The sequence below is a fragment of the Lytechinus variegatus genome, chromosome 8, assembly GCF_018143015.1.
Source record: "Lytechinus variegatus isolate NC3 chromosome 8, Lvar_3.0, whole genome shotgun sequence".
NCBI lineage: Eukaryota > Metazoa > Echinodermata > Echinoidea > Temnopleuroida > Toxopneustidae > Lytechinus > Lytechinus variegatus.
The window spans coordinates 26,048,800-26,072,566 of record NC_054747.1 but is presented as its reverse complement, the minus strand read 5'-3'; the positions used below and the strand labels follow the sequence as shown (position 1 = coordinate 26,072,566).

General features: G+C 36.9%; 1 protein-coding gene across 2 annotated transcripts in view; it reads left to right on the top strand.

The window, feature by feature from the left end:
• The window catches only part of LOC121420250 (ubiquitin conjugation factor E4 A-like), a 28,179-nt gene extending 7,139 nt beyond the window's left edge, over positions 1–21,040 (top strand). The window contains exons 2-20 of one of the 2 annotated variants that reach the window (XM_041614819.1): positions 2,607–2,712; positions 3,691–3,802; positions 5,263–5,384; positions 6,406–6,573; positions 7,052–7,199; positions 7,844–8,046; positions 8,590–8,772; positions 9,568–9,685; positions 10,807–11,028; positions 11,409–11,675; positions 11,942–12,205; positions 12,650–12,803; positions 13,381–13,573; positions 14,308–14,421; positions 15,200–15,374; positions 15,850–15,926; positions 16,940–17,191; positions 17,734–17,891; positions 18,866–21,040. In XM_041614819.1, coding sequence (XP_041470753.1) covers positions 2,641–2,712; positions 3,691–3,802; positions 5,263–5,384; positions 6,406–6,573; positions 7,052–7,199; positions 7,844–8,046; positions 8,590–8,772; positions 9,568–9,685; positions 10,807–11,028; positions 11,409–11,675; positions 11,942–12,205; positions 12,650–12,803; positions 13,381–13,573; positions 14,308–14,421; positions 15,200–15,374; positions 15,850–15,926; positions 16,940–17,191; positions 17,734–17,891; positions 18,866–18,983 — 3,120 coding nt within the window. In that variant the 5' untranslated portion in view covers positions 2,607–2,640 and the 3' untranslated portion in view covers positions 18,984–21,040. Of the gene's footprint in view, positions 1–2,606; positions 2,713–3,690; positions 3,803–5,262; positions 5,385–6,405; positions 6,574–7,051; positions 7,200–7,843; positions 8,047–8,589; positions 8,773–9,567; positions 9,686–10,806; positions 11,029–11,408; positions 11,676–11,941; positions 12,206–12,649; positions 12,804–13,380; positions 13,574–14,307; positions 14,422–15,199; positions 15,375–15,849; positions 15,927–16,939; positions 17,192–17,454; positions 17,512–17,733; positions 17,892–18,865 lie in introns of those variants that run through there. The other variant, XM_041614820.1, reaches the window with a different exon arrangement.
• Positions 21,041–23,767: the final 2,727 nt, after the last annotated feature.

The following is a 23,767-nucleotide window of genomic DNA, read 5'->3' as shown; positions in this document are numbered from 1 at the left end:
ATAACTAATTATGCGATTTCATTGAATAAGCAACCCAGGGAACTATGCGGGTGGGAGCCCAGGACCTTACGTATAATTCCATACTCACCTGACTAGCGTGAAGTATGGTCAAAATAATTCTCTGAATAAATAGTTAAAAAAGAAATCAAGCACTTACCACGATTATATGGATGAAGGTCTAACGAGTGGCAGTTTCCTGACATCTGGGCATAAACTGGAACCTCAAAAAAAGAAAAGTTCTCTCCTACCCCAGCCTCGATCGCCATTTTGTTACTATTCATAACAAAAATGGCCGATCGAGACGGGGTAGAAGGAGAGAACTTTTCGTTTTTTGAGGTTCCAGTCTGTGCCCAGATGTCAGGAAAACTGCCACTCGTTAGACCTTTATCCATAAAATCATGGTAAGTGCATAATTTCTCTTTTCACAGTTCATTTGGAGAAATATTTAGACCATAAATCATGCTAGTCCCGTGAGTATGGTCAAATACATGGTAAGCCCCTGGACTCCGTTTCTGGGTTAGACATGCGATTGTCTAACCCAGCTCCCTGGGTTAGACAATAGCATGCCTTGGGAGTTGAAAGAAGTCACCAACGCTGACGAAATAAACAGCAGTGAACGTACTGGTGAATTAAGGCAAGATAATTCCAAAAAGAATAAAAGTGAGACAGCATAAGGCACAACAGAGTCTACCGTAGACAGTTGGCAGCCGTCTGTTTCAAGGACGTGTTATTTTTATTGATTATTTTTTCATTTTTCCTTTTAAGTTGTACACAGACAGCTGGTAATCGTGCAGCCATCATTAGGGGATTAACAAAGTGCAATATCCCCCCGAAGGGGTTCATCGATTTTTTTTTTATTTCATAAAAGTATATTAAAAAGAGCTGGACATGGACCAAAGTAAAGATTATTAGATCTACATGTAGGCCTTGACCCCTTTTAGGGTCCAGATGGGTGTTTCATAAAGCTGTTTGGGAGATAAAAGCGACTTTAAGAATGACTGGTGATGGTGGTAATCCTTTTTTGTGATAATATTGAATAGGCGATGGTTTACCGCGTACATGTAGGAAGGGTTCACCAGTCGTTCTTAAAGTTGGTCTTAACTTTAATACGAACAGCTTTAATGGTCCCAAGGACCCTATTCCGTTTTGACCTGAAATGCACGAAATCAGGGAAAAATAAACTTAAAAGGAAAAAAAACGGTGACTTACATTGGCTGTCCCGCAACTCCTTATTCCCTGATTAATTTTGAAATTTTGTCTAGAAGTAGAACAATTTTTATGCTAATTTATGTGAAATTGATTTATATTCATTTTTGTAAGAGTCACAAAATGCTTTTTCTTTTTATTTGTTGACCGATTTCAGTTGTTTGTTTTCTTCCATCTGGTAGAGCTTTGTGAGGTTCACCAAACTTCTATTTAACAGAATTTGTAAATTTGAAGTAGAAAATTATTTATGCTAATTTATGCGAAATTCATAAATCACAGAAAATGTTGACTGAATTTCAGAATGGTTCTTCTTCGTCACTTCAAGTCTGATTACAATTCGTTTTGCTTTATATGATACATGTAGCATTAGGCGGGGGATTCAAAACTTTGAATTTTGAAACTCATAAAACATCCTAATTTTTAAAAATTCACATAAAATGCTTCGAACTTCTTTAATTGTTGACCATTTCTTTTTTCTTCCATCTGGTAGAACTTCATGAGGTTCACCAAACTTTTACACAAAGTTTTGAAATTTTCAGAAGAAAATCATTCATGCTAATTTATGCAAAATATATTCATAAATCACAGAAAATGCCACTTCTTTATTTGTTGACCGATTTTGATTTGTTTTCTTCCATCTGGTAGAGCTTCATGAGGTTCACCAAACTTGTACCCCAAATTTTGTCTTGAAAATTATTTGCTAGTTCATGCAAAATTTATTCATAAATCACAAAAAATGTTTTTTCCTCTTCATTCGTTGATCAATTTCAATTTTGATTGCTTTATATGATAGCTCGAGGTGTTGATACAAATTTCAACACAGAATTTTGAAACTCATTAAATATGCTAATTTATTCATATGTTCTCTATGGTTATTTTTGTTCCATCTGAGAGCTACATGAGGTTCACCAAGGTTCTAGACAGAATTAAGAAATTTTTACGAGAAGATTATTTATTCTTGATTTATATGAAATTTATTCATAGATCACAAAAAATGTTTCCATGTCATTTCTCATCAATTTCAATTCTATATCATTTCTTCATCAATTTCAATTCTATATATATCCTCAATTTATGTCACCAATATAATTCATTACAGTGTCAACTGGGCTGAAATTAAAATTGTGTTAAATTTTGTTGCGAGATGCCGGATGAGCTCCACATCATTGATGTGTTCTTTTTTTTTATTTGAATCAACATTTTTCTGGGATGGACTTGACCTTTAACAATTTACTATCATCCTCATTCACTGGCAGTTGTAGTACATTAGTGGGAGCCCACATGTGTAATCTCCACAACGTCATTTCAGAAAAAAAAAATCTTCATTTTCTACCTAGATATAATCCTGAAATGTATTCTGTTTATAGCTTTATTACATGTGCCTATATCTTGTATTGAAGGTACCTGGTATTGACGACGTGTATCTGTAGAGGGATGGCTTCTTCGTCAACCAATCCCTTTTCTCTCCTCGTCTCAACAAACGAAGAAAAACAAGGCTCTGTTCAGGTTTGTTTTTTCTCCTTCCTCTGAAATATGAAAAGACCCAAGAGTAATTTCTGTCATCTGTAAGATCAGCCACTGTGTCTGATTAATTAAAAATGTAAAAAATTTTCTATTTAATTGGTTATAACAGCTTGGATGTTATTCAGCAGATAGCTACCCTGGTTAGTTCTCTACGGGAGTTCTCATAGCAGAAAACTTGTAAAGAACTTAAATATCACAATGGTAAAGTTCAGTTTATGCATGTACATGATGCTTTAGAGCATTTCCATTAAAAAATGATCAACCTTTTTGTACGTTCAACCCCCATTTTTCTCAAGTCTTACCTAACTTTATAAACTGACCAAGTCATGGTCATTTGAGAGCATTACAGACTGTCAAAAGAACAGGAAATCAGAGACAGAAATTTTCATGAAGGTCCCTCATATAGGGATCGGACGTACATATTTTATTTTTTAGTGGAATAAAAAAGGACAAAAGAAAATTGAAAGATGAAATAGCTCTTTGTCAAGTACAGGTAACCTGAGAAATCATTATGAGATAGTTGATATATTGTCACTACGTACATGTAGTATTCTCTGTGGAGCATTGTGGCCCAGTGGATTAGTCTCCGGACTTTGAAAGAGAGGGTGGTGGGTTCGAATCCCAGCCATGGCGTAATTTCCTTCGGCAAGAAATTTATCCATGTTGTGCTGCACTTGACCCAGGTGAGGTGAATGGGTACCCAGTAAGATTTTCCTTGAACGCTTTAGCGCCTATTAATGTGGCGGCTCAGCTACAGCTGGGGTAATAATATGATACCAAGTATCACAGCGCAGTCGAGTATATGCACATAGTAACTGCGCTATATAAATGGACATATTACTATTATTCATTATTATTATTATAAATGTTGCCTATAGAGTAGTGTTATTATTGTTATGAAACTACAATTTGCCAATTGATTTTCTTCCTTTTTCCCTTTTTCTTTCATTGTTTATTCAGGATATTAGTCATCCTGATAAATCAGGAATGATGGAGGTGGATGTGACGGCCAGAGAGATCAGTTTAATAGATGCAGTCATTCAACAAGTCTTCCTTATAACAGTAGATCAGGGTAAGCAAGATCATCACCTGTGTAATTAACTTGGAAACATGAATTGAATCGACGGTTATAAAATAGGGTGGAGTTTTCTATTCACTTGGTCTACAGACAGTTGGTCAACTTCTCAGATAATCTAATACCATATGGAATAAGGCCACCGCACACAGGTCTTATGACTGTTCGCGATCCGATTTTGGAACAAATCGCATTTCACTCATTATCTGAAAATGTGAATGGAACATATAAATTTATTAGAGGTTAAAATTAATTGAAAGAATACTAATATAACCATTTTGAAAAATTGTAAGCCTTTCTTTTGGAGTAAAGGCTAAATTAGTTTCAAATCGTAGCCAATCGTGCGACTGCTACATGTATGACGTCATTACGCCTCTATATTAATTTTGCTTTTTTTATAAAAAAGATGATAGCATAGTCACAGATTTGAACATAGGTATTCATGTGATGATTTAGAACATTACACTGTAAGATATTCCAAGTCTCATTATTAGCTTCAAATTCTTCTACATTTTATTCTGAAATCGGGTCTACCATCCATTTGGTCTAATTCTTCATCTTCAGATTAACAGTACATATGAAAATTTGATTCATAGTTTTCTAACCATATAGAATATGGTGTTTAGACCAAGTGGATATAAGATAAAATATGTCTAGCTATATCTATATAGGTATAGCTAAATTGATAATTAGACCAAACAATGAATGGGTAAATAAAAGTGACTTGACAATATTGTTAAGATGAACAGGTTGCAGACGAGCTAGGGTTAGACCATGTGCAGTAAGACCAAATTATCTGAAATTGAAGAATGGCCTAGATCTCTATGTTGATGGACAGTCTGATCTGACTTGAATATATTTTTTAAATATTTTATGCAAAACTGGAAAATAGAATTTAATAGCTATTAACTGAGTCTTTTTGCATGTGATTTCCAGAGTAAAATCACATACATGAAGAGAACACCATAAATTCAACAATATAATGACAATAATATGCAACATTTATATTGCGCTAAATACAAATGTTTCTATTCGCACTGCATACTATTAACCCGGCTTTAGCACGGCTATCCTCATCGGACGCTCGAGCATTCAAGGAATTCTTCCTACTTGGTACCCATTTGCTACACCTGGGTGGAGAGTGGCAAATGTAGATAAACGCCTTGCCGAAGGACATGAGTGCTGCGGTGGGGTTTGAACCCGGACCTTGTGGTTCAAAGTCCTGAGACTTATCCACTGAGCCACAACACCTCTGCAATATACATGTATAATAGAAACAAGGGAATCTTCGGCTTAGTGCCCGCTAGTTTATTACCGTTTGATAGTAATGTTTGCTTAAAAAAACATATATTATAGGGCCCAGCTCAATGGGGACTGGGTGGCAACCTAAAACACACTTTGAATTGAAAGATTGTGTGTTCACTGTTATGTTTTTGTTTTTTTTCCCTTGTGGACAGAGGGAACAACTTTAGATGAAGGGATGCCTCCTAAGTGTGTGTTCTTGGTTGATATGGCAGACCAGCTTGAGAAAGAGCATAGTGAACCATGGTCGTGGCTCTCATGGGAGAGCATTGATATGGTGAGTAGCGCCATCTATGATACTGTTCTTTTAACCCTATGTAGGCCGGGGTATTTGGGGAGTTCCTATGGCCGGGGGGGGGGCCTCCCAGGCCCCCCCCTAAGATCTCCGCCGTCGACTGCGCGATCGCGCCGAAAATTGGCACGCGGATTGTCTGGGACATAATCTACAAGATTGTATAGTAATTTATTTCATGCGAATCGCTATTAAGTGATTATGCTAATTTATGCGTAATTAGTATGCGAAATCATACTTTTTCCTCTAACTCCCTAAATAAAGATCCAAATGTACTAATTGTTGGTATAGAAACTCTTTGTGGTGTCCTTAGCAAGAGTACATGAAAAAAATTGTGATAACAAATCATTTTCTTATGTATTATATTGTTTTTTGCAATTTCTTATGTATTTCTGTGTTTTTTTGACCTTTTGTTTTTCATTGTTTTTTCAATGAAATTTGTTGAGGACTCTTCTGTGATCATAAAAATCATAAAATGAATACATTTAGATTAGCAAAACTAAAAATAATCATACATTTCTGAATTTTGGTTGAAAACACAATTTGCTTTGACTTTGTACACGAAATCACATTTTTGAACAATTTTTGGTCTGACATGCACTACATAGTGTTGCGTAATTTCGGAACCACGTACCTGGGTGACGCAAAATTGGTCTCAAAAGTTGCGCAAGACTTGAAAGTAAAAATTCAGCGAGCGGCGCGGTCAAAAAATTTCGCACGGCGAAAATATTGCGCAATTTGTTGAGGGGGGGGGCCTCCGTTGTAGGTCGGGAGTTCAAACCCCGGCCGTGTCAGACCAAAAGACATTAAAAGATGGGAGTTGCTGCTACTCTGGCATTCAATGGTTAAAGGGATAGAGCCTCGTCGATCTGGCGCTGCACAGCGGCTGGCGGGCCCTTGATGAATTGGGCAAAACTAATTTTCGGAGTATTTCATTTCATGTCTATTTCGAACAATAAAATAAGGATTGTTTTGTTTTTATAATTATGATTACTTCATTTTCTAGGCCCTCTTTGAGAGATTACTCCTCCAAGATCCATCATTCCATGTCCTTCACATGACGTCATCCATTGCAAACTTTGATGAGGAGGAGAAGAAAGCTGGGGAGAAAGATATCCTTCGTTACCTTCTCTCGTCCTACACCAGAGCAGCTGCCTTAGTCAAAAACAGCCAGGTAATACAATGATGATGATATTACACATCACCAAGGGCATTAGTACAAATTATACACACATGGTAACCTTAGGAACAGTTCTAATTGTTGGACTGTTTCAAAGGTAAGAAGTGTATGTAATTATTCTTATGCCTGGTCCATTCTCTTGAAACCATGACTAGACAATGGGTAATTCTCTGATTTTCTTCTTTTTTAATAACAACTTTTCATTTTACTTCAATTTCCTTAAATGCTCACTGCTCCTGAATAATCAGTTGACTAGGATCGAAGAGCGCAATGTGTGATAATACTTGGTATGTTGGGATTATTGTCAAATTTACTCTTGTTATTCTGATCTTTATGTTCTTCATTTTGGTGTACCATGACATATTGATGTAATATATTTCTTTTTCAATTCGTCATTTTGCCTCCGAAGAAGATTCTGCTAGGATCGAAAGCTTAGGCCCCTTTTGACTCTCTATTTCTCAATTATTCATAGAATGAAAAGGCTGACTACGCCATGAAATGTCAGCGCATTGCTGTATCCAATGCAGCTACATGTCTTCTCACTCCAGAAGTGTACAACAACCAGAACACAAGGCAGCAATTATTTGATATCCTCCTCCAGTCTTACACAAAGGAAGATGGTTAGTAGTTTTATCCTGAGAGGTGTTTCATAAATCTCAGGGAATGTTTTCATTTCCAAATTTAATTAGCAGTTTTATGGTTTTTGGGAGTAAATAATCTAACACATTTATGTACAGTATTATGTGTTAACCTTTGATACAACAAGACATTTTTAGTGGCAATATTATGAAACGTGTATCAATTTGTGACATGACACCAGGAAAATTATTAGTGTATTTAAACAAAATAGGCCTGTAGCTCTTGTGTTAGACACATGCATGGATCCAGGGGGTAAAGTGCTTCCACCCTCCCTCCCCCCATGCAAACTATGCTCTACACCTTTCCAAGTGTCCCCTCCACTGCAAACTTATGCTTTTCGGAAAATTCTGAAGGAAAATCTAGCATTTGTTCCCGTTGGAATTTTTGTGCCATTTCATTCATGACATTTCTGCATCTTCCACTGGTTACCAGAGTTATGGATTTCTGATTCAAAACATTTATCTTGTACGACACTGTGTTTTATTACTATTGGCATGTATAGGCGGCATTCTGACTTTGCATGATTTTCTCACCCCCCCAAAAAAAAAAAATGTGACCTTTTTGCCAGCAAATACAGTATTGATGTCAGCCCTAATTATAATTATTTTTTCATTAATCTGATCAGATTGGGATATAGCAGTCAAGTTCTTCCATGAGGTAGCAGAAGCAATCCACTTGGATGACTCCCTACCAATCACAGAAGCCTTTACTCCAGTGTTGGACCTCCTCTACAAGAAGATGATAGCCAGTCCCGCATTAGTTGATCCTCACAACTATGCTTACTGTGAGATCATGGGATTCTATGCAAGACAACCCCAACTTGCTAAAGTGAGTATCATATCGGTGTGGGTAGAGATTATTGTCAGGGACTGAGTACATGCTTGAAAATGTTGGGGGGGGGAGGCTTGCCATGCAAACAATCACAGTCAGACGCCCCTGATTGTGGTGGAAGTTGAGGAGGTGACAATGAGAACTTTTAGGAACGTACGTTGACATAGATGACTTGCACGAGATGACGCCATTTTTCGGCCTGCCATATATGCCTCAGGCCCTCACACATGTCCACTATCAGAATCAAGAACCTCGCCACATCCATTTTGCGGTTCTCCTAAATCATAGTCGACGTGCATGTGAGTGACGTCATTTTAATTGCTCAAGCTCAGCAGGAAGATCAACCTTTCCCTTTTTTAAACCACAGTTTTCAGTGACTTTTTAGAAAATTAATGTAAGTTGTATGATGCATTATGTTCATCATATTTCAAAATGCTTTTTATGGATTTCATGACATCATCTGATCCGTTGGTCTGATCCTGTCGCTATTCTGTATGTATATCAATAAACCAATCTTAACACACTCTTTGTATATAACAGGTCCTAATGGATTTCATAACACCATCTGATCCGTTGAATGCTAAGAGCTACGAGAAGACCCCCATAGGTCTGATCCTATCGCTCTCCTGTATACCTAGAGACAATCAAGAACCACAGTTCTTTGAGAGGCCATCTAGGACATCCGGTAGAGAACACCAAGCCACACAAGAATATATATGGCAGGTAAGTCGCTGGACTGTTCATGTTGACTGTTAAAAGCTACTGAAATCCTTGAATCTGATTGGTGGAGTGCGCATTGTGGAATGAAAGTTGAATTTCTGTGACTTCATGAAAGGCTGCATGGGATCTCAAAGCCCTGTACCAGAGCCTGTTTCATAAACCTGTCGGTATAAAGTTAACAGTGACTTTAAGAACGACTGGTATCATTTCTTGTACTAAATGATATTCACCATTAAATGTCTATTGGTGATTATTTAGTGCATAAGAAAGGTTCACCAGTCATTCTTTAAGTCACTCTTAACTTACAAACAGCTTCATGAAACACCCACCAGGAGGATATTTCACCAAGAGTATGCTTATTTGGCTTATCAATGATCAATGTTTATTTTCTATTTGAATTATCTGGCATTTGATAATTATGGGCGCAAACACATTGCCGTATTTCTTGAAATATTTAATTTCATGATTATTACCACAATAGGATTCTCTTTTTCTTAGGCCAAGTAAAAGTATGTATCAACTTTAAAAAAAGGATGATGGCACTTCCTTTTGTTTTCTTTAAGAAGGGGGGGGGGTGAGGTGCGTTTGCCAGAAATACCTGCCCCTCTAAAATGGCACATACAGTGTATTGTCCCACAAGACTTCAGTATGTGCACTCTCATATTTTTGTAAAAAGTAACTATCATTTGAAAAACGATAGTCAGTGATTGAAATAACAAAAATATTAATGCAATGGCCAGAAAGTGATAAGTGATTTTTTTTTTCCAGGCCTTATTTTATTCTTGTTTTTATCTACAGCCCGTTGGTAAACTGACAGAACATATTTATAGGATATTCCGATCTCTCTTCAAGACATCATTAGAAATCAGGAATAGTTTACTTGCTTGGATAGGCAGGTGTATACATGCTAATGCAGGTAAGATATCCATACGCCTCGTATCATTCTGTGGGCAGTTGTGGTCTAGTGATTCTGACCCTCGCCTTTCAAAAATTGTGCATTTAAATTCTAGCCATGGCATGTTTTCTTTCAGCAAGGAATTTATCCACAATGTGCTGCACTCGACCCAGGTGTGATGAATGGGTTTCCGGCAGGATTAATTCATTGATGTTTTATTGCCGTAATGGCGGCTTAGCTGCAGCCGGTTAATAACATGATACCACGTATCAAAGCGCAGTTGAATATATGCACATAGTAACAGTGCTATATGAATGGACATATTATTTATTATTATTCATAGCATTTCAAGTCAGGAGTCAGTGATTTTCACTGACAACTGGTAAAAGCTACTGAAATCCTTGCATGTGATTGGCTCGGAGCGAATTTGCAAGTTAAAATCACTTGTACAGGATAATTCACGTAACACTTCTACGGTTTGCATCTTGTTTTCCTCTTCTCAAAGTTGAAGGCAAGAAAATAGATACCAGAGCAAATAATTGAGGTTGATTAAGGATAAGAATAATAATCTGCAACATATACATGTATATAGCACTGAAAGCAGTGCTACTGTGATTTCATTTTGATTCAAGGAATTTCTTTGTACCCGGACACATTTACTAAATCTGGGTAATGAAATGCCAATGGAGAGTTTCAATTATCACAAAACATAAAGGTTCTGTGTTACAATCATAATGTAGTGTGTGAGTAGGGTTATTCAATTGACAATTTTCAAGATATAATTGCGGTAATCTGTAACAGAAATGCAAGATAAAGTATTAGCTGGTTTATTGTATGCACAAGATCAGACACATAGCTTATGTGTGGTGTAACAACAAAGACATTGTCGCTGCCTCATCTAAGATTATTTCACCCTTTGGCCATTCCATGCGAGAAAATCAGCCATTTTTACATTTTTAAATCTGCTATCCGAACAAACAAGGACTATAACTTAAAGTATTATTAACCAATTTTTTTTTCTTTTGCTCAAGCAATCAGTTTAGAGACTAGATATTGTTTTTGAAATATCCCTTACGACACATATGGAATCACCCCCCTTAGTGAAATAATTATTCTTATATCGTTCTAATAATAACTTGTAGGACGAACAAAGATGTGGTCGAGGCGACTTCCGACCTTCGCCCTTACGTATGCCAGTGATTCCTTCTTCCTCAATCTGTCCTCCGTCCTGTTGAGATTCTGTGGCCCCTTCACCAAACCAGACACGACCAATATCACAACAGTTGATATGAGCTATGCTAGTGTGGACCTGCCTGTTGGGGCATCGGAAAGCCAGATGAGTGAGCTTGGTGTTCATCTTGTAGGTATGTAATGGTTATGATAATGGTGATGCTGATGGTTATTGTGATTAGGAGAATGGTGGTAGTGGTGGTGGTGATGATGATGATGGTGGTAATGGTGATGATGATGATGGTGGTGATGGTGATGATGATGATGATAGTGTGGTGATGATAAGGAGGAGGGTGATAATGCTGATTATCATGATGATGGTGATGATTATCATGAAGGTGGTGATAATGATGCCAAAGATGATGATGATGATGGTGATGCTGGTGATGGTAACGATGAAATTTTCCCTTACAACTGTTTAATATGCAGTATACTATGAAAATTGTTGCATCTGATTGGCTCAGAACACCTTAATTGAAATCACTAATTGTTTGCTTCATGAAACCCTCCCCAGGTCTTCCGAAAGAGACCAGGATGCTCCACCGGGAAGGAGAGGAGAACAACCGCGTACCCACCCATCCTCCCTACAACTTTGCCACCGGCATCTTCTTCCTGACCCAGCGATGTCTTCAGCTCGGTTTCCAAACCCTGGTGGAACTCTTCTACAATGTCAACCGTGAGCTTCATCATGTCCAGCAAGCCTTCCAGGAGATGGTCCAGCAGATGGGTGGTCCCAGGGCTGGTCCAGTCATGTCACAGCTCCATGAGAAGATGGATAAAGGTAAGAATCACTTTCACAGTCTCTGATATGCTACAATCACACCTACGAAACCGTCTCCAAATTGAAAGATGGTCGTTATGTTATTGGTAATAAAATAGAACCTTTTATGGTCTGGCATAAGACTACTGTTTTATATGATTGAGTTTGTGTTTATTCTAAGATTGCCTCTCCATTCTTTGTCATTGCGCATTGCTCTATAAGATACAGTATAGTATGAGCAAGCTGATGTTTTTCAAGTTTGTGTCTCATTTATTTTTATTTTTCAGCCATGACATTATTCCTCAGCATCAAGACATCACTCCTAGAGCCTCAATTTCTTGAGATGGCATTCAACCTCCACATAGCAACGGCTCGCATCGTCACCCAGTATGCTACGTCAGATGATGTGACAGTTCTGACCACGCCCACCCTGCCTCTCCAGGGGGAACCCCCTTCGCATCTTGTTACCGTCCCAGAGTGCCTGGCTGAGAACCTTGTCACGTACCTGCAGTTCCTGAGGAGGTTTGCTGAGGCAAAGTTTGAAGATGGAGGTGAGATGGTGATGATGATGATGATTGTGATGATTACAGCGATGATGATGATGATGTAAAAACATCAAATTTGAAATTAATTTACTTTTAGAAAGGGAAGATATTGTGACTAGACATAAAACATGAACAAATGTTGGCCAAACGGTAGGGATAAAAATACACTAGACATGGAGAATGCCTTTTGAAAGATGTTTAAATTTGAATAATTTTTTTTTAAAGGTTTATAAAAAAGAAAAGTAGAAACAACTTACATGAAGCAGGAGGGACTCCAAAGATAGATGAGCAGTCAAATTAAATGCATAGCTCAAGTGAGGGATCACTTAACATACCACTTCACCATTCAACCAAAACAGTGAAAGTGGTGAGCCAAATAATGAAGATATAGCACGGGATCTTCAATTCAGATTTACAAGCAAACCTGTCTTTATGTCTTGATATTTGCAGGTGACGCATTGAAGCATGTGATGACATTTGTGATCATCTTCATGGGCAACAAGAGTCACATTACCAACCCTCATCTGAGAGCTAAGCTTGCTGAGATCTTAGAAGGTTTGATGCCCGAAGAGAAGTCTGGAAGCAGAGGCATCGTAGTTCCTATGTAAGTCGAGTTATTATGAAGTTCTTTTGTTGGTCTGTAGTTTTGAGAGGGTGGAAGGGGGTTCATAAAGTTTTACTAGTAAGAGATATAATCACATTACAAACCTTAGGAGGCGCGATAGCTCAGTCAGTAGAGCATGGGTTTCAAATTCCGGTGACCCAGGTTCGATTCCCAAGTGGTGTGCTAGTGCCCTTTGGTAAGGCATTTATCCTCATTACCAGGTCGCTCAGAGAGGATATTACGCCGTTGGTCCCCTGGTTGCTGCTCACAGGCATTCATGCTTTCTTAGCAGTCAGGTAAATAAAAAACCTTGATATAACTACGATAACCATCATCTTAGAGTTGAGCTTGTTTAGTTTTTGGAGGTCTGGAGCCAGAGGTGAAGTCTGGAATCAAAGAAGTTGTAGTTCTAATGTATCGTTATATATTGTAGGGCTTTTATTGGTCTGTAGTCTCAGTACGGTGAAATGAGGCCGGGGGGGGGGGGCAAGGTGGGCGGGCTGTGAGGAATGTCTCTGTACACTTCAGAACAAAGATGAATTCACTCCTATAATGTTTTTCATTGGCAACTTTGCAGTTTCCACCGTCAGAAAGCCTTCAACGAGCACCCGCTTGGAGAGCACATATCCCGTTCACTGATCAGTATCTTTGTGGATATTGAGTTCACCGGTGATCCTCACCAGTTTGAGCAGAAGTTTAACTACCGTCGGCCGATGTACAAAGTTCTGAAGTATCTATGGGGGATGCCGCAGCATAGGAATCAAATAAAGGTAGAATCCGAATAACATGCGGATGTAGTAATGGTGGTATTCATCCCGTTTTGAATCCGGTTCAGTCCTTGACTACCGGGGTGGCCATATTCACAGAACTCGCCCTCCCTCCCTCGATCCACATTAATATTTGATGTATTCTCCTTCAGCCCAATCCTCCTCCACCACTTGCTTCTTCCATGTCTTCTTTGGTCGCTCCCTTCGCCTCGGGTTTTGGATATGAACTACCATTCCAGTAACAAGTTTTAAATTTATTTATGAAGATTGATTTTAAGCTAAGTACCTGTATTTGCAGCAAACAGTAATCTTATAAGAAAGTCTTTAAAATCAAGGTTAATTATCACTAATAGTTTGAGCAGAAGTATAGCTACCAAATTATGTTTTGGGAATGCCTTAGCACAGGAATCAAATAGAGGTTAAATGCAAAGAACATACTCTTTCAAATATCCAAAACCCTCTTTAAATTATCAACCGATTACTTAGTTTAAAATCTGTTCATTAAGTTCATCAAGATACACATGACTTCTTGTCCCTGTAACACAAAGCTTTATAGCGATTAATCACTAATTTAAAAGGACAAATCTGATTGGTTCCTAGTCAGTCTACTGAACAAAACGCGCATGCATCGATGCTATTGATTGGCCATTTCAATAGCGATTGATGGCTAACCTTTGTGTTACAGGTCCTAGGTCATGAAGTGGAATACTGAGTTATTATTCTTTGATTTCTTTCAGTTGGTTGCTGATGAAGCAATGTTCCATATGGAAGATGCCAATGCTCCCCTCTTCCTGAAGTTCATCAACCATCTCATCAACGATTCCATCTTCCTCCTGGATGAAGCCTTAGATGTAAGTCAAATCATTTAATGCGTAAAGAGTAATGGGGTGTTGCAAGAAACTTGCGATCAACTGCAAGTCTATCTTTGGTCCCTAAATCAATCATATGTCTTGTAGTTCATTGCTGGTTAGTGATTGATTGCTAATCTGCTCCTTGAAACAAGCCGTTTGATCTGATTTGCTACAATTAACATTGATCTGTCAGTTGGAAAATTCCAACAGAATGTTTGCAACCGATCACAAGTATTTTCTTGCAACACCCCTAGGTCAACCAATAAGGAGCATTAGAACTTGTTGGCTCAATTTGTTGTTTGTCGCCATTTTTCGGCCTCATGAAAGGAAGTTTATGGGTTGGATCCCCGGCAGAGTCGTACCAAATGGGGCCATCTTTCTTTTGCCTCCTGCCTTCTCAACAGGGGCTCGGTATTTTTCAATGGTGCTCTGCTCTTGAAATTGACTGGCATATTCGTAACTTAGCCAGGCTAATTCGCATTTGCTGATTTTTATTGCCATATTAGCCCCAACCCCTAAAAATTAGAAATTAAATGAAATGAATAAATAAATAAATAAATATATAGATATAAATAAATAAATAAGAAAATGAATACATAAATTGAAAAAAACTATATTTTTTTAAATGCTAATGATTTTTTTTGTTTTGTAGGATAAATAATGAAAAAAATTAATTAATGAACTCATTATCAATCAATTAATTGATCAATTGAAAAAAATAATAAAAGGATTCCATTCTCTGTTTTGTCTGTTAAAGCTTGATATATTTTTTTTTTAGTATGTGAAGAAAATCAAGGTTCTTCAAGAGCAGCGAGAAGGAGGGGAATGGATGCAGCTACCACCGACAGAAAGGAGACAACAAGAAGACTCCTTGAGACAAACATGTGCCATCGCTAGGTTCTATAACATCATGTCAAATGAGACAATGAGTACTCTTGTCTATATCACAAGTGGTGAGTGCATTCAAAAGTGAGATAATTTGAGTCAACAGTATAACATCATTAAGTTTTCATTTATATCACAAACAACAGTGAATGCGACGAAATTGGTTTTCTTTGATATGAACATGTGCCATTGTTGATTTCTTGTCTATCCCAGAAACAGCGAGTGCATTCAAAAGTGAGATTCTATGAGAAAAATTAAATGCCATCAAAATATGTAATGAATGCATTCAAAATGGAAATTCTTGAAGACAAATCTACGGGTATGCAATTATTAGGTTGTTGTCTATTAAGTGCCTTCAAACATGGCATTCACTAAAAGTATGCATCCAAAAGTTAGATTCTTTGAGGTAAATATTTCTCATAACTAGGTTCAATTGTGAAATGAGACTGATATTTAAGGTTGAAAATATTGATTTCCATTCACACACATTTTAAATACAGTCATAATTGACAGTGTTTATTTTCATTATTACGTTTTTTACAGAGATCACAGACATCTTTATCCATCCAGTCATGGTCAATAGAGTGGCAATGATGTTTAACAACTTCCTACACAAACTGGTAAGATTCCATGAAGTGAATTGAACATCCATTTTGTATCAACTTGTTCTGCTATCATTATCATGGTTTGAAAGTAGTCTGCAGGCACAAACCCTGATTGAAACTTTGATCAACAAGTGTCTCCACGCAGAGACTAGCACATACAAATCTTGGTGCTTTGAGAGGGCCTTGAGTGTACAAGGCATTAGTAGGCTGCACATTCAGACCCTTAGAACTTTATGGTTTTCAAAATTTGTAATGTATTTGTTTGTCTACTTTTTTAAAATTGTTTTTCTAATGTTAATTGTCAGGGACTTTATTTTAACCATAAACATGATTAAATTAATTGATTTTAATCAGAGAAAAAATAATGATACATTTATGAAGTATGGCTCAAAACACTATTTGCATTGGATTTGTACATGAATTCACGTTTTTGAGCAATTTGGGGTCTGCATGCACTTTTGAAATGTTGCATAATTTTGGAACTGCGTACTAAGGGGTCATGATTTTGGTCTCAAAAGTTGCGCGAGATTTGATAGTAAAAAGTTAGTGAGTCACATGGTCACAGCAGATTTATCGCAAAAATGTCTTAAAAAGTTTTAAGATTATGAATATTTGGCGAATGAGCAAGAGGGAGTGTCAAGACTAGTGTGAAATGAATAGGCTACATTTTGGGAAGGGAAGACGAACTTGTAAAAAAGAGATAGTCCAAAGATGCTATGGAGACATAGGGTGATTTCAAGTCTGGTGTTAGCCTTGGTGTTGGTGTTGAAATTTGGATTGCCTCCCCTAGCTCCAAAACTTATTCAGAGTTTGTTAAATTGATCCAGATCACATTATTGACATCTCAACAGCCAGTGAGTGTCTTTTCGGGACCATCATCATCTGATGTTTGGTGTTATAACCGTGTAAAAATTGCCCTAACACCAACACCAAAAGGTCAACACTGAACTTGAAATCACCCATAGGGTAAAGAAGGAAAGTTATCGAACTCTTCATTTTCCATTTCTCTCTCTCTCTCACATCTCAAGGTTGGTCCCAATAAGATAGCCCTGAAGGTGCATGACTTTGAGGAGATCGAGTTCAACCCTAAACAGCTGGTCAGGGACATCTGCCGTCTGTACATCAACCTGGGTAAAGAGGTGAGGTTCTGCAGGGCTACGGCCGAGGACGAGGTCAACTATACACCCATGCTATTCATCAGGGCAGAGAAGGTCCTGGATAAGATCTGTATGGATAGGGAAATGATCGATGAGATGAAGCAGTTTGCTGAGCAAGTCAAGGTGAGATAGTATACAGATATTGACTGCTTAGAGGGTCAATATAACATTTGAGTTGAACTATACACCTGTGCTATTCATCAGGGCAGAGAAGGTCCTTGATAAGATCTGTATAGACAGGGAAATGATCGATGAGATGAAACAGTTTGCTGAGCAAGTCAAGTTGAGATAGTATACAGATATTGACTATGTAGATGGTCAATATAACATTTGGGTTGAACTATACACCCATGCCATTCATCAGGGCAGAGAAGGTCCTGGATAAGATCTGTATGGATAGGGAAATGATCGATGAGATGAAATAGTTTGCTAAGCAAGTCAAGGTGAGATAGTATACAGATATTGACTGCTTATACGGTCAATATAACATTTGGGCTCTTCAACAGGTTATATTTGAAGAAGTTTGCTATTAAAGCATGTTTAGGTGACATAGTGTACATATATTGACTGTCAAGAGTGTCAATATAACAGTTTAGTTCCTCAGCAGGTTATATTTGAAGCAGTTTGCTAACCATGTTCCTTTAATACCTTTTTTGTCTGTACAGGCTCTTAGTGAGACAAATGAGATGGAACAGGAGATGTATGCTGATGCTCCAGATGAGTTCACTGACCCCTTGACTTTTACCCTCATGGAAGACCCTGTGACCTTACCAACCTCTGGCATTAACATAGATAGATCCACCATAGCAAGACATTTACTCAGGTAAGTCACAACGCGAGCATGTAAAACAAATAATCATTTATTTTCATTATATTGTTCTCAGGTAACCGTATTCAGTGACCTCAGGAGTTTATAACAAGAATTCTGTGAAAATCACTTAAAGCTAAATGATAGTAGTTGCAGTGAAACACTGATTTTGTGAGAAAGTCTGTAAACCAAGGTTAAGTATGACTATATCATCGTGGATCTAGATCTGGTACAGTTACATAAACTGAACTTTATGAAATCATAAAATCTAAGCTGAAATACGATTACACTGAAAATCGCCAACACAGATAGGCACACGTGGGACAGTGTATTATTATTGCTGGAATAAAGACCCGACGGAAGTGACCAAATCCACGCTTATTTTGCTTATTTCACAGCAATTACACAACTTCTTCCAGAATCCTTTGGCACATATTTTTTATTCATACAGACACTTTGATGGTCATTATATTAGATTCTGTAAAAAGTCATTTTGAGATCGTTACCAAAACTGGAATTTATCTTTAATATTTGATAATGAAATGGTCCCCATGTCTTTGATTGATCCAACATATCACTGTTTAATTTCTTTATATAATGTATTGTAATAATATGCAGGAAGGACTAGACTATGAGGCGTCACCGAAGTGTTCCATTTTGCAATTTTTGAAATTGGATCTGGTGTGAGTTTCATAAAGATGTTCATAAAGTTATGCATAGCGTAACACACAACTTGAACATTTTCTTAGATGCTACGTCAGCTACATGTAAAAAGGGATCATACAAATGTAGCACACAAGCCAGTCACCGGTTGTGCGTTAAGCCATTTGTAACTTTCGAACAGCTTTATGAAGCACTGCCTGAATCTAGACTTTTAAGGCTTATCTCTCTCATCCCCCTTCTCCCTCTCTTTTCCTGTTTTATTGTTTGAAGGTGTGGGTATGTTTATCAAAAATAATATGTGTTGTCTGTCTGGTTTCTTTCTCCAGTGATCAGATCGACCCATTCAACAGGAAACCATTGACTATGGAAGAGGTACAGTCAAATCCACAACTCAAAGCTGAGATAGAGGCATGGAAACAGGAACAAAAAGATAAGAGAAAATAACATTAACAAAGTCATGAACTCTTCTTCTCTATGTTTTACATTCAAATGTTATTTTGCTATGTCTTTGTAATGCTGACCATCAGTTCATATGTTTCACGATGAATTTGCTACGAACATCCATTATCATGAGTGGATTGTAGGTCAGCCACTTGTTCCTATGACATACAAAATGGCACTAGGTACAAGTGAAAATTGAAAAATGTTGACATTTCTAGCATCCATCAATGTTTGCCTAGACAATGGTTTAAGTGAAAGCCACACGCCAAATAAGTGCTTATGAGTGTATAATGAATTTCAATTAATTTTTCTGAATATTATTTAATCTTGTGAATAGTATAGGAGGAGATGAAAACCTTGCATTCCATATTACTGAAAAAAAATGCTGAAACTCATCAGCAAACTGATTAATAATTGCTCACCTTCTTTCTGCTTTTTATTTCATGTCAATCATATTATGACTACCTACATGTTGCTTTTTTTAGCAAACTCTAACACTATCAAAAAGTTTCCAACAGTATTTTGATTTTCCTTTTTGCTTTTGAAAAAATTACCTCAAAATATCATTTTGAATTCTTATGTAAAAGTTATATCTTGAAAGGTTAACAACCTTTGGATCGATAGCATGTTGGATTATTCACAATCCATTCAGCAGGTATCAAATATTGATTGGAATATTTTCATTTTGTATTTAATGTTTTCTGCGATTAAATAATTTGATGGATAATCATGTACTCATGCTGCTTTATTTGATGAATATTTATGCTGCTTTTGATTTCTGTGAATGTGCATTGCTGTTTTTTTATTCTGTATAATTGGCTCTTATAGAGTACAGAAGTGTGACATCAATTTTTACTTTTTGCATTTCAGCATTTTTGACACCATATTCTGTAAGAGTGTGATAAAAAAAACCCCCCACAACCCAAATTTGTTGAGAATCGGTCCATGGGGGCCTGATATATAACCTCATGAATACATAATTAGCCCCATTGAAGTCAATTTATCATTGGCCTGGTTCTAAAAGTTAGGAACAAGGCCAATAATACATTGACTTTCACAGGGCTAATTATGTATTCATGAGGTCATTTCAGGCCGCCAATGACCGTTTCTCAACAAATTTTGGTAGTGGAGGTACAGTATTCATCATGCTCTTCCAAAATTTGTTGTAAAAACACTGAAATGCAAACAAAGTTATTTTTGACATCATCACTTCGGTACTCTATATTCTTATAAACTTGGACCCAATGCATATTAGACATCCAATTATTTAGTCAAAAACCTATTTCAGGGCCCTTTAACATAAACAATTGATCATGGGTTTATTTCTACGATTGATTGCGTTGATTATTGTGTATGATCAATCGTAAAAATCAGCCTTACAATCTATCACCAAGCTTTATGTGATTTGCCCCAAAGCAAAGGGACTTGGAAATCCATCTTTTTTTCTTCATCTTCTTCATTTTTTATTGTAAGTGGTCAAGGAATATGCATAAAGTTGTGTATGCATCAGGGTAAACTTATTATTCACTCCAGTCCTTTTCAAATTTTGAATTGTTAACCCCTTGATGTAGGTATAAGGAATGCATGGTAAGTGTTCATTACAGGTATTGTATGGGACTCCCAGGTCTAGATATGTACCTTCATTATAACATCTTCAAGAGTTTAGATCACTCTTTTTCATTACGGTATGTATTTTCCCGTTATACTTTGGCTTAGCTCCATTGGTTTAGAAGTTGAAACTTAAGGAATTTGTTATATTTGGCAGTACTATATCTTTGCAGATATTCCGAGACATTTATTTTGGTTATTGACTTTATTATTGAGTATTTATACTTGTAAAGTAAGATTTGATTGTATGAAAAGGGTATCTCATATAGGTTGAGTGGAATTTTAGGCAGGCTTGCCTAAGTTTCCCTTTGTGATAAGTATTTTGATGTATGTCAATATATCGATCGGTGATCTGATTGGCTTATATCATTTGATCTAATACCAATTCAGTATAATTCTTGTTTCATCTACTTTATGTTATTTGTCTTCGAAATTCATTTCAGGGGCAGATCCAGGATTTTGCAAAAAGAGGGGGGGGGACACATTTTCCCGATTAAAATTTGATATGCCAAAAAAGAAGGTCCCCACTTCGAAGGGGAGGGGGCACACTTGGGTAAAAACGGCATATATACATTAAAAATTGTATTATGGCTCTCAAAGGGAGGGGGGGGGGGGGCATGTGCTGCTAATGGGCTAATGAATGGGCTAAAATGACAGTTGTTAGTAGATGAACTTGTTGTAGATGAAGCGGGTGTATACCAATCGGCAATTTACTAGCTGATCAGATATAAAAAGGTATCTTTGTGCAATACAGTGAAGATTATGGTGATATGCAGATGGAAAATATAGTAACATTAAGTTCATTTTGTTCTTAAAGTTTTATGATTTGGTTCATTTCTCTTAAATATTGTTGAATGTCCTGACCAGCACACATACGTATTTCAGATATAGGCGGGGGTGGAGTGACCTTGTAGTGCGATGAAAACAAAGTATAAGAAACAAAATGACACAATGTTAGAAACAGCGCTGAAAATTCTGGAAAGATTCGTAAACTTCCAGACAACAAAATGGGTGAACTCGATTGTCATGAAGTTCAGCAAAAATTATGAATGCAATGTTTGTGCATTATGAATTGTAGGCATGCCAAAACGCTGCGCTGCTGTATGGGTCACTAGTGCATTGTTTTCATTGGCTGGTCAGTTGCTAGGGTTCAAGATAAAAAAATGCCCGGATGTTCGCCCCGGCCTATCGACCTGTTTAGTCCAGGGAAATATTGTAATTATACTGAGCCCATGAATGCTCATTATAGTTGGTGTGCATTATGTAACCATTGCACTTAGAAAATGGTGAAAGGGGTTTATATATTTTCTTGTTTGTGTTTTTAGCAGTTTCATGTGACATGTTTGTCATGTTCATTTATGTTTATATTTATTTTTTAAAGGGCTAAACCTGTTTTTGTGAGTATCTAACTGCCATATTGTTACCCATGCCCTGTTTTTTTTGGGGGGGGGGAGTTGAGGTGGGAATATTATGTAATTATAGGTTCATTTGGTTTCTTGAGCACCCTGAAACTATCAAGCCCCAAATATATTCTTGAATAATGTTTTTGTTTTGGTAACTGTTGATCAAGTACATGTACACAAAACTTCGTACAAAGATATTTGATTGTTATGTTTACATTGTTGTTGAATACTTCATGAAAATGATATATTCATGTCAGATAATATGTACATGTATATTGCTCTATCCAAATTTTGAGACTTACGAATATTGAGAGATTTTGACTATGTGATTGTATTGTGGAGATAACGTGTATATTTATTAGATATCATATTACGTATTTCGGACAATGAAATAAAGAAACCTATGTAATAGAAACATCAAATTAACTGTGCTTTTTTTCTTTTCATACCGGTGCAATGGTGATTAATACAATGATGATAAAAATGATGATGATGATGATGATGGTGATGATGATGATGATGACGGTGATGGTGATGATGATGATGATGATGGTGATGATGATGATGTTGATAATGATGGTGATGATGATGATGGTGATGATGACGGTGATGACGAGGTGATGGTGATGATGATGATGGTGATGATGATGATGGTGATGATGATGATGATGATGATGGTGATGATGATAATGACCTGATGGTGATGATGATAATAAAGATACAAAGTATTTATGATAACAATAACATAAAAACAAGAGAAATGATAATGATAATAGCTACAATGAAATTTCAATGAATATAGTAACAAATATTTTTACAAGACAAGTTATGAGGTCTGTCCATTAGATGCTTTAATTGTGGAACTAAAATTAGATCCAGAATCAAGAACAAAGGAAATAATGCATTCTATAACAAAATGTAGCATATAAAAAAAGATGTCCAGACCTATAACTTCCTTTGTGATTCATACAGAATCAAAAGAAGATAGTTTTAATTTACCGATTGTAAAAAGAAAACCATACTTTGGTGTTACTGGGAAGTTTGTATGTAATGCAGACATGTAAAATCATTTAAAATGATTTTACATGTCTGTGGGTGTTATAAAGTGTATTCTTTGATACTCAAAAGCATTAAAATGTCAGAAGGTTAATCCTGTCTGTAGTATACCCTGTAACCTTATTTTCACACTTCATGTACTTTGGTTTCTCATACTCGCCCCCTCACTTTTCCTGTCTTTATTGCTAGTCTATTTGGTATGACATCTTCTATTCTCTTCTTCTCCCCCTTCCGTCCGTTCTTCTTGTCCTCCTCCTCCTTCTCCCCCTTCTCATTTTTCTTCCTTTTCTCCTCCTTTTTTTCTTCTCCATCTTTTTCTTCTCCTCCATCTTTTTCTTCTCCTTCTTTCCTCTTTATATTCATCCTCCTTTTTGCTCTCATGCTCAGACTTAAAGTCACCATCAACATTATAACAACTACCAACTCCATAATTATCATCACTGCCACCAATTGTCATCACAACCACAGCTACCTGTATCATGATAATCATTATCGGCATCCATTTTTATATCATTTGTCATCAACCTTATCACCACCATCATTATCATCTTTATGATCATCATCATCATTATCACCATCATGAACATCCTGATCCTCTTCATCTCCATCATCACCATCTTTATCTTAATCAAGATCATATAGACAAGTAACCATTTAAGGACGGCTTTTCAATACATCGATCTAAAATAAAGAAAACCCTTGCATGTGGATAGTCTAGGA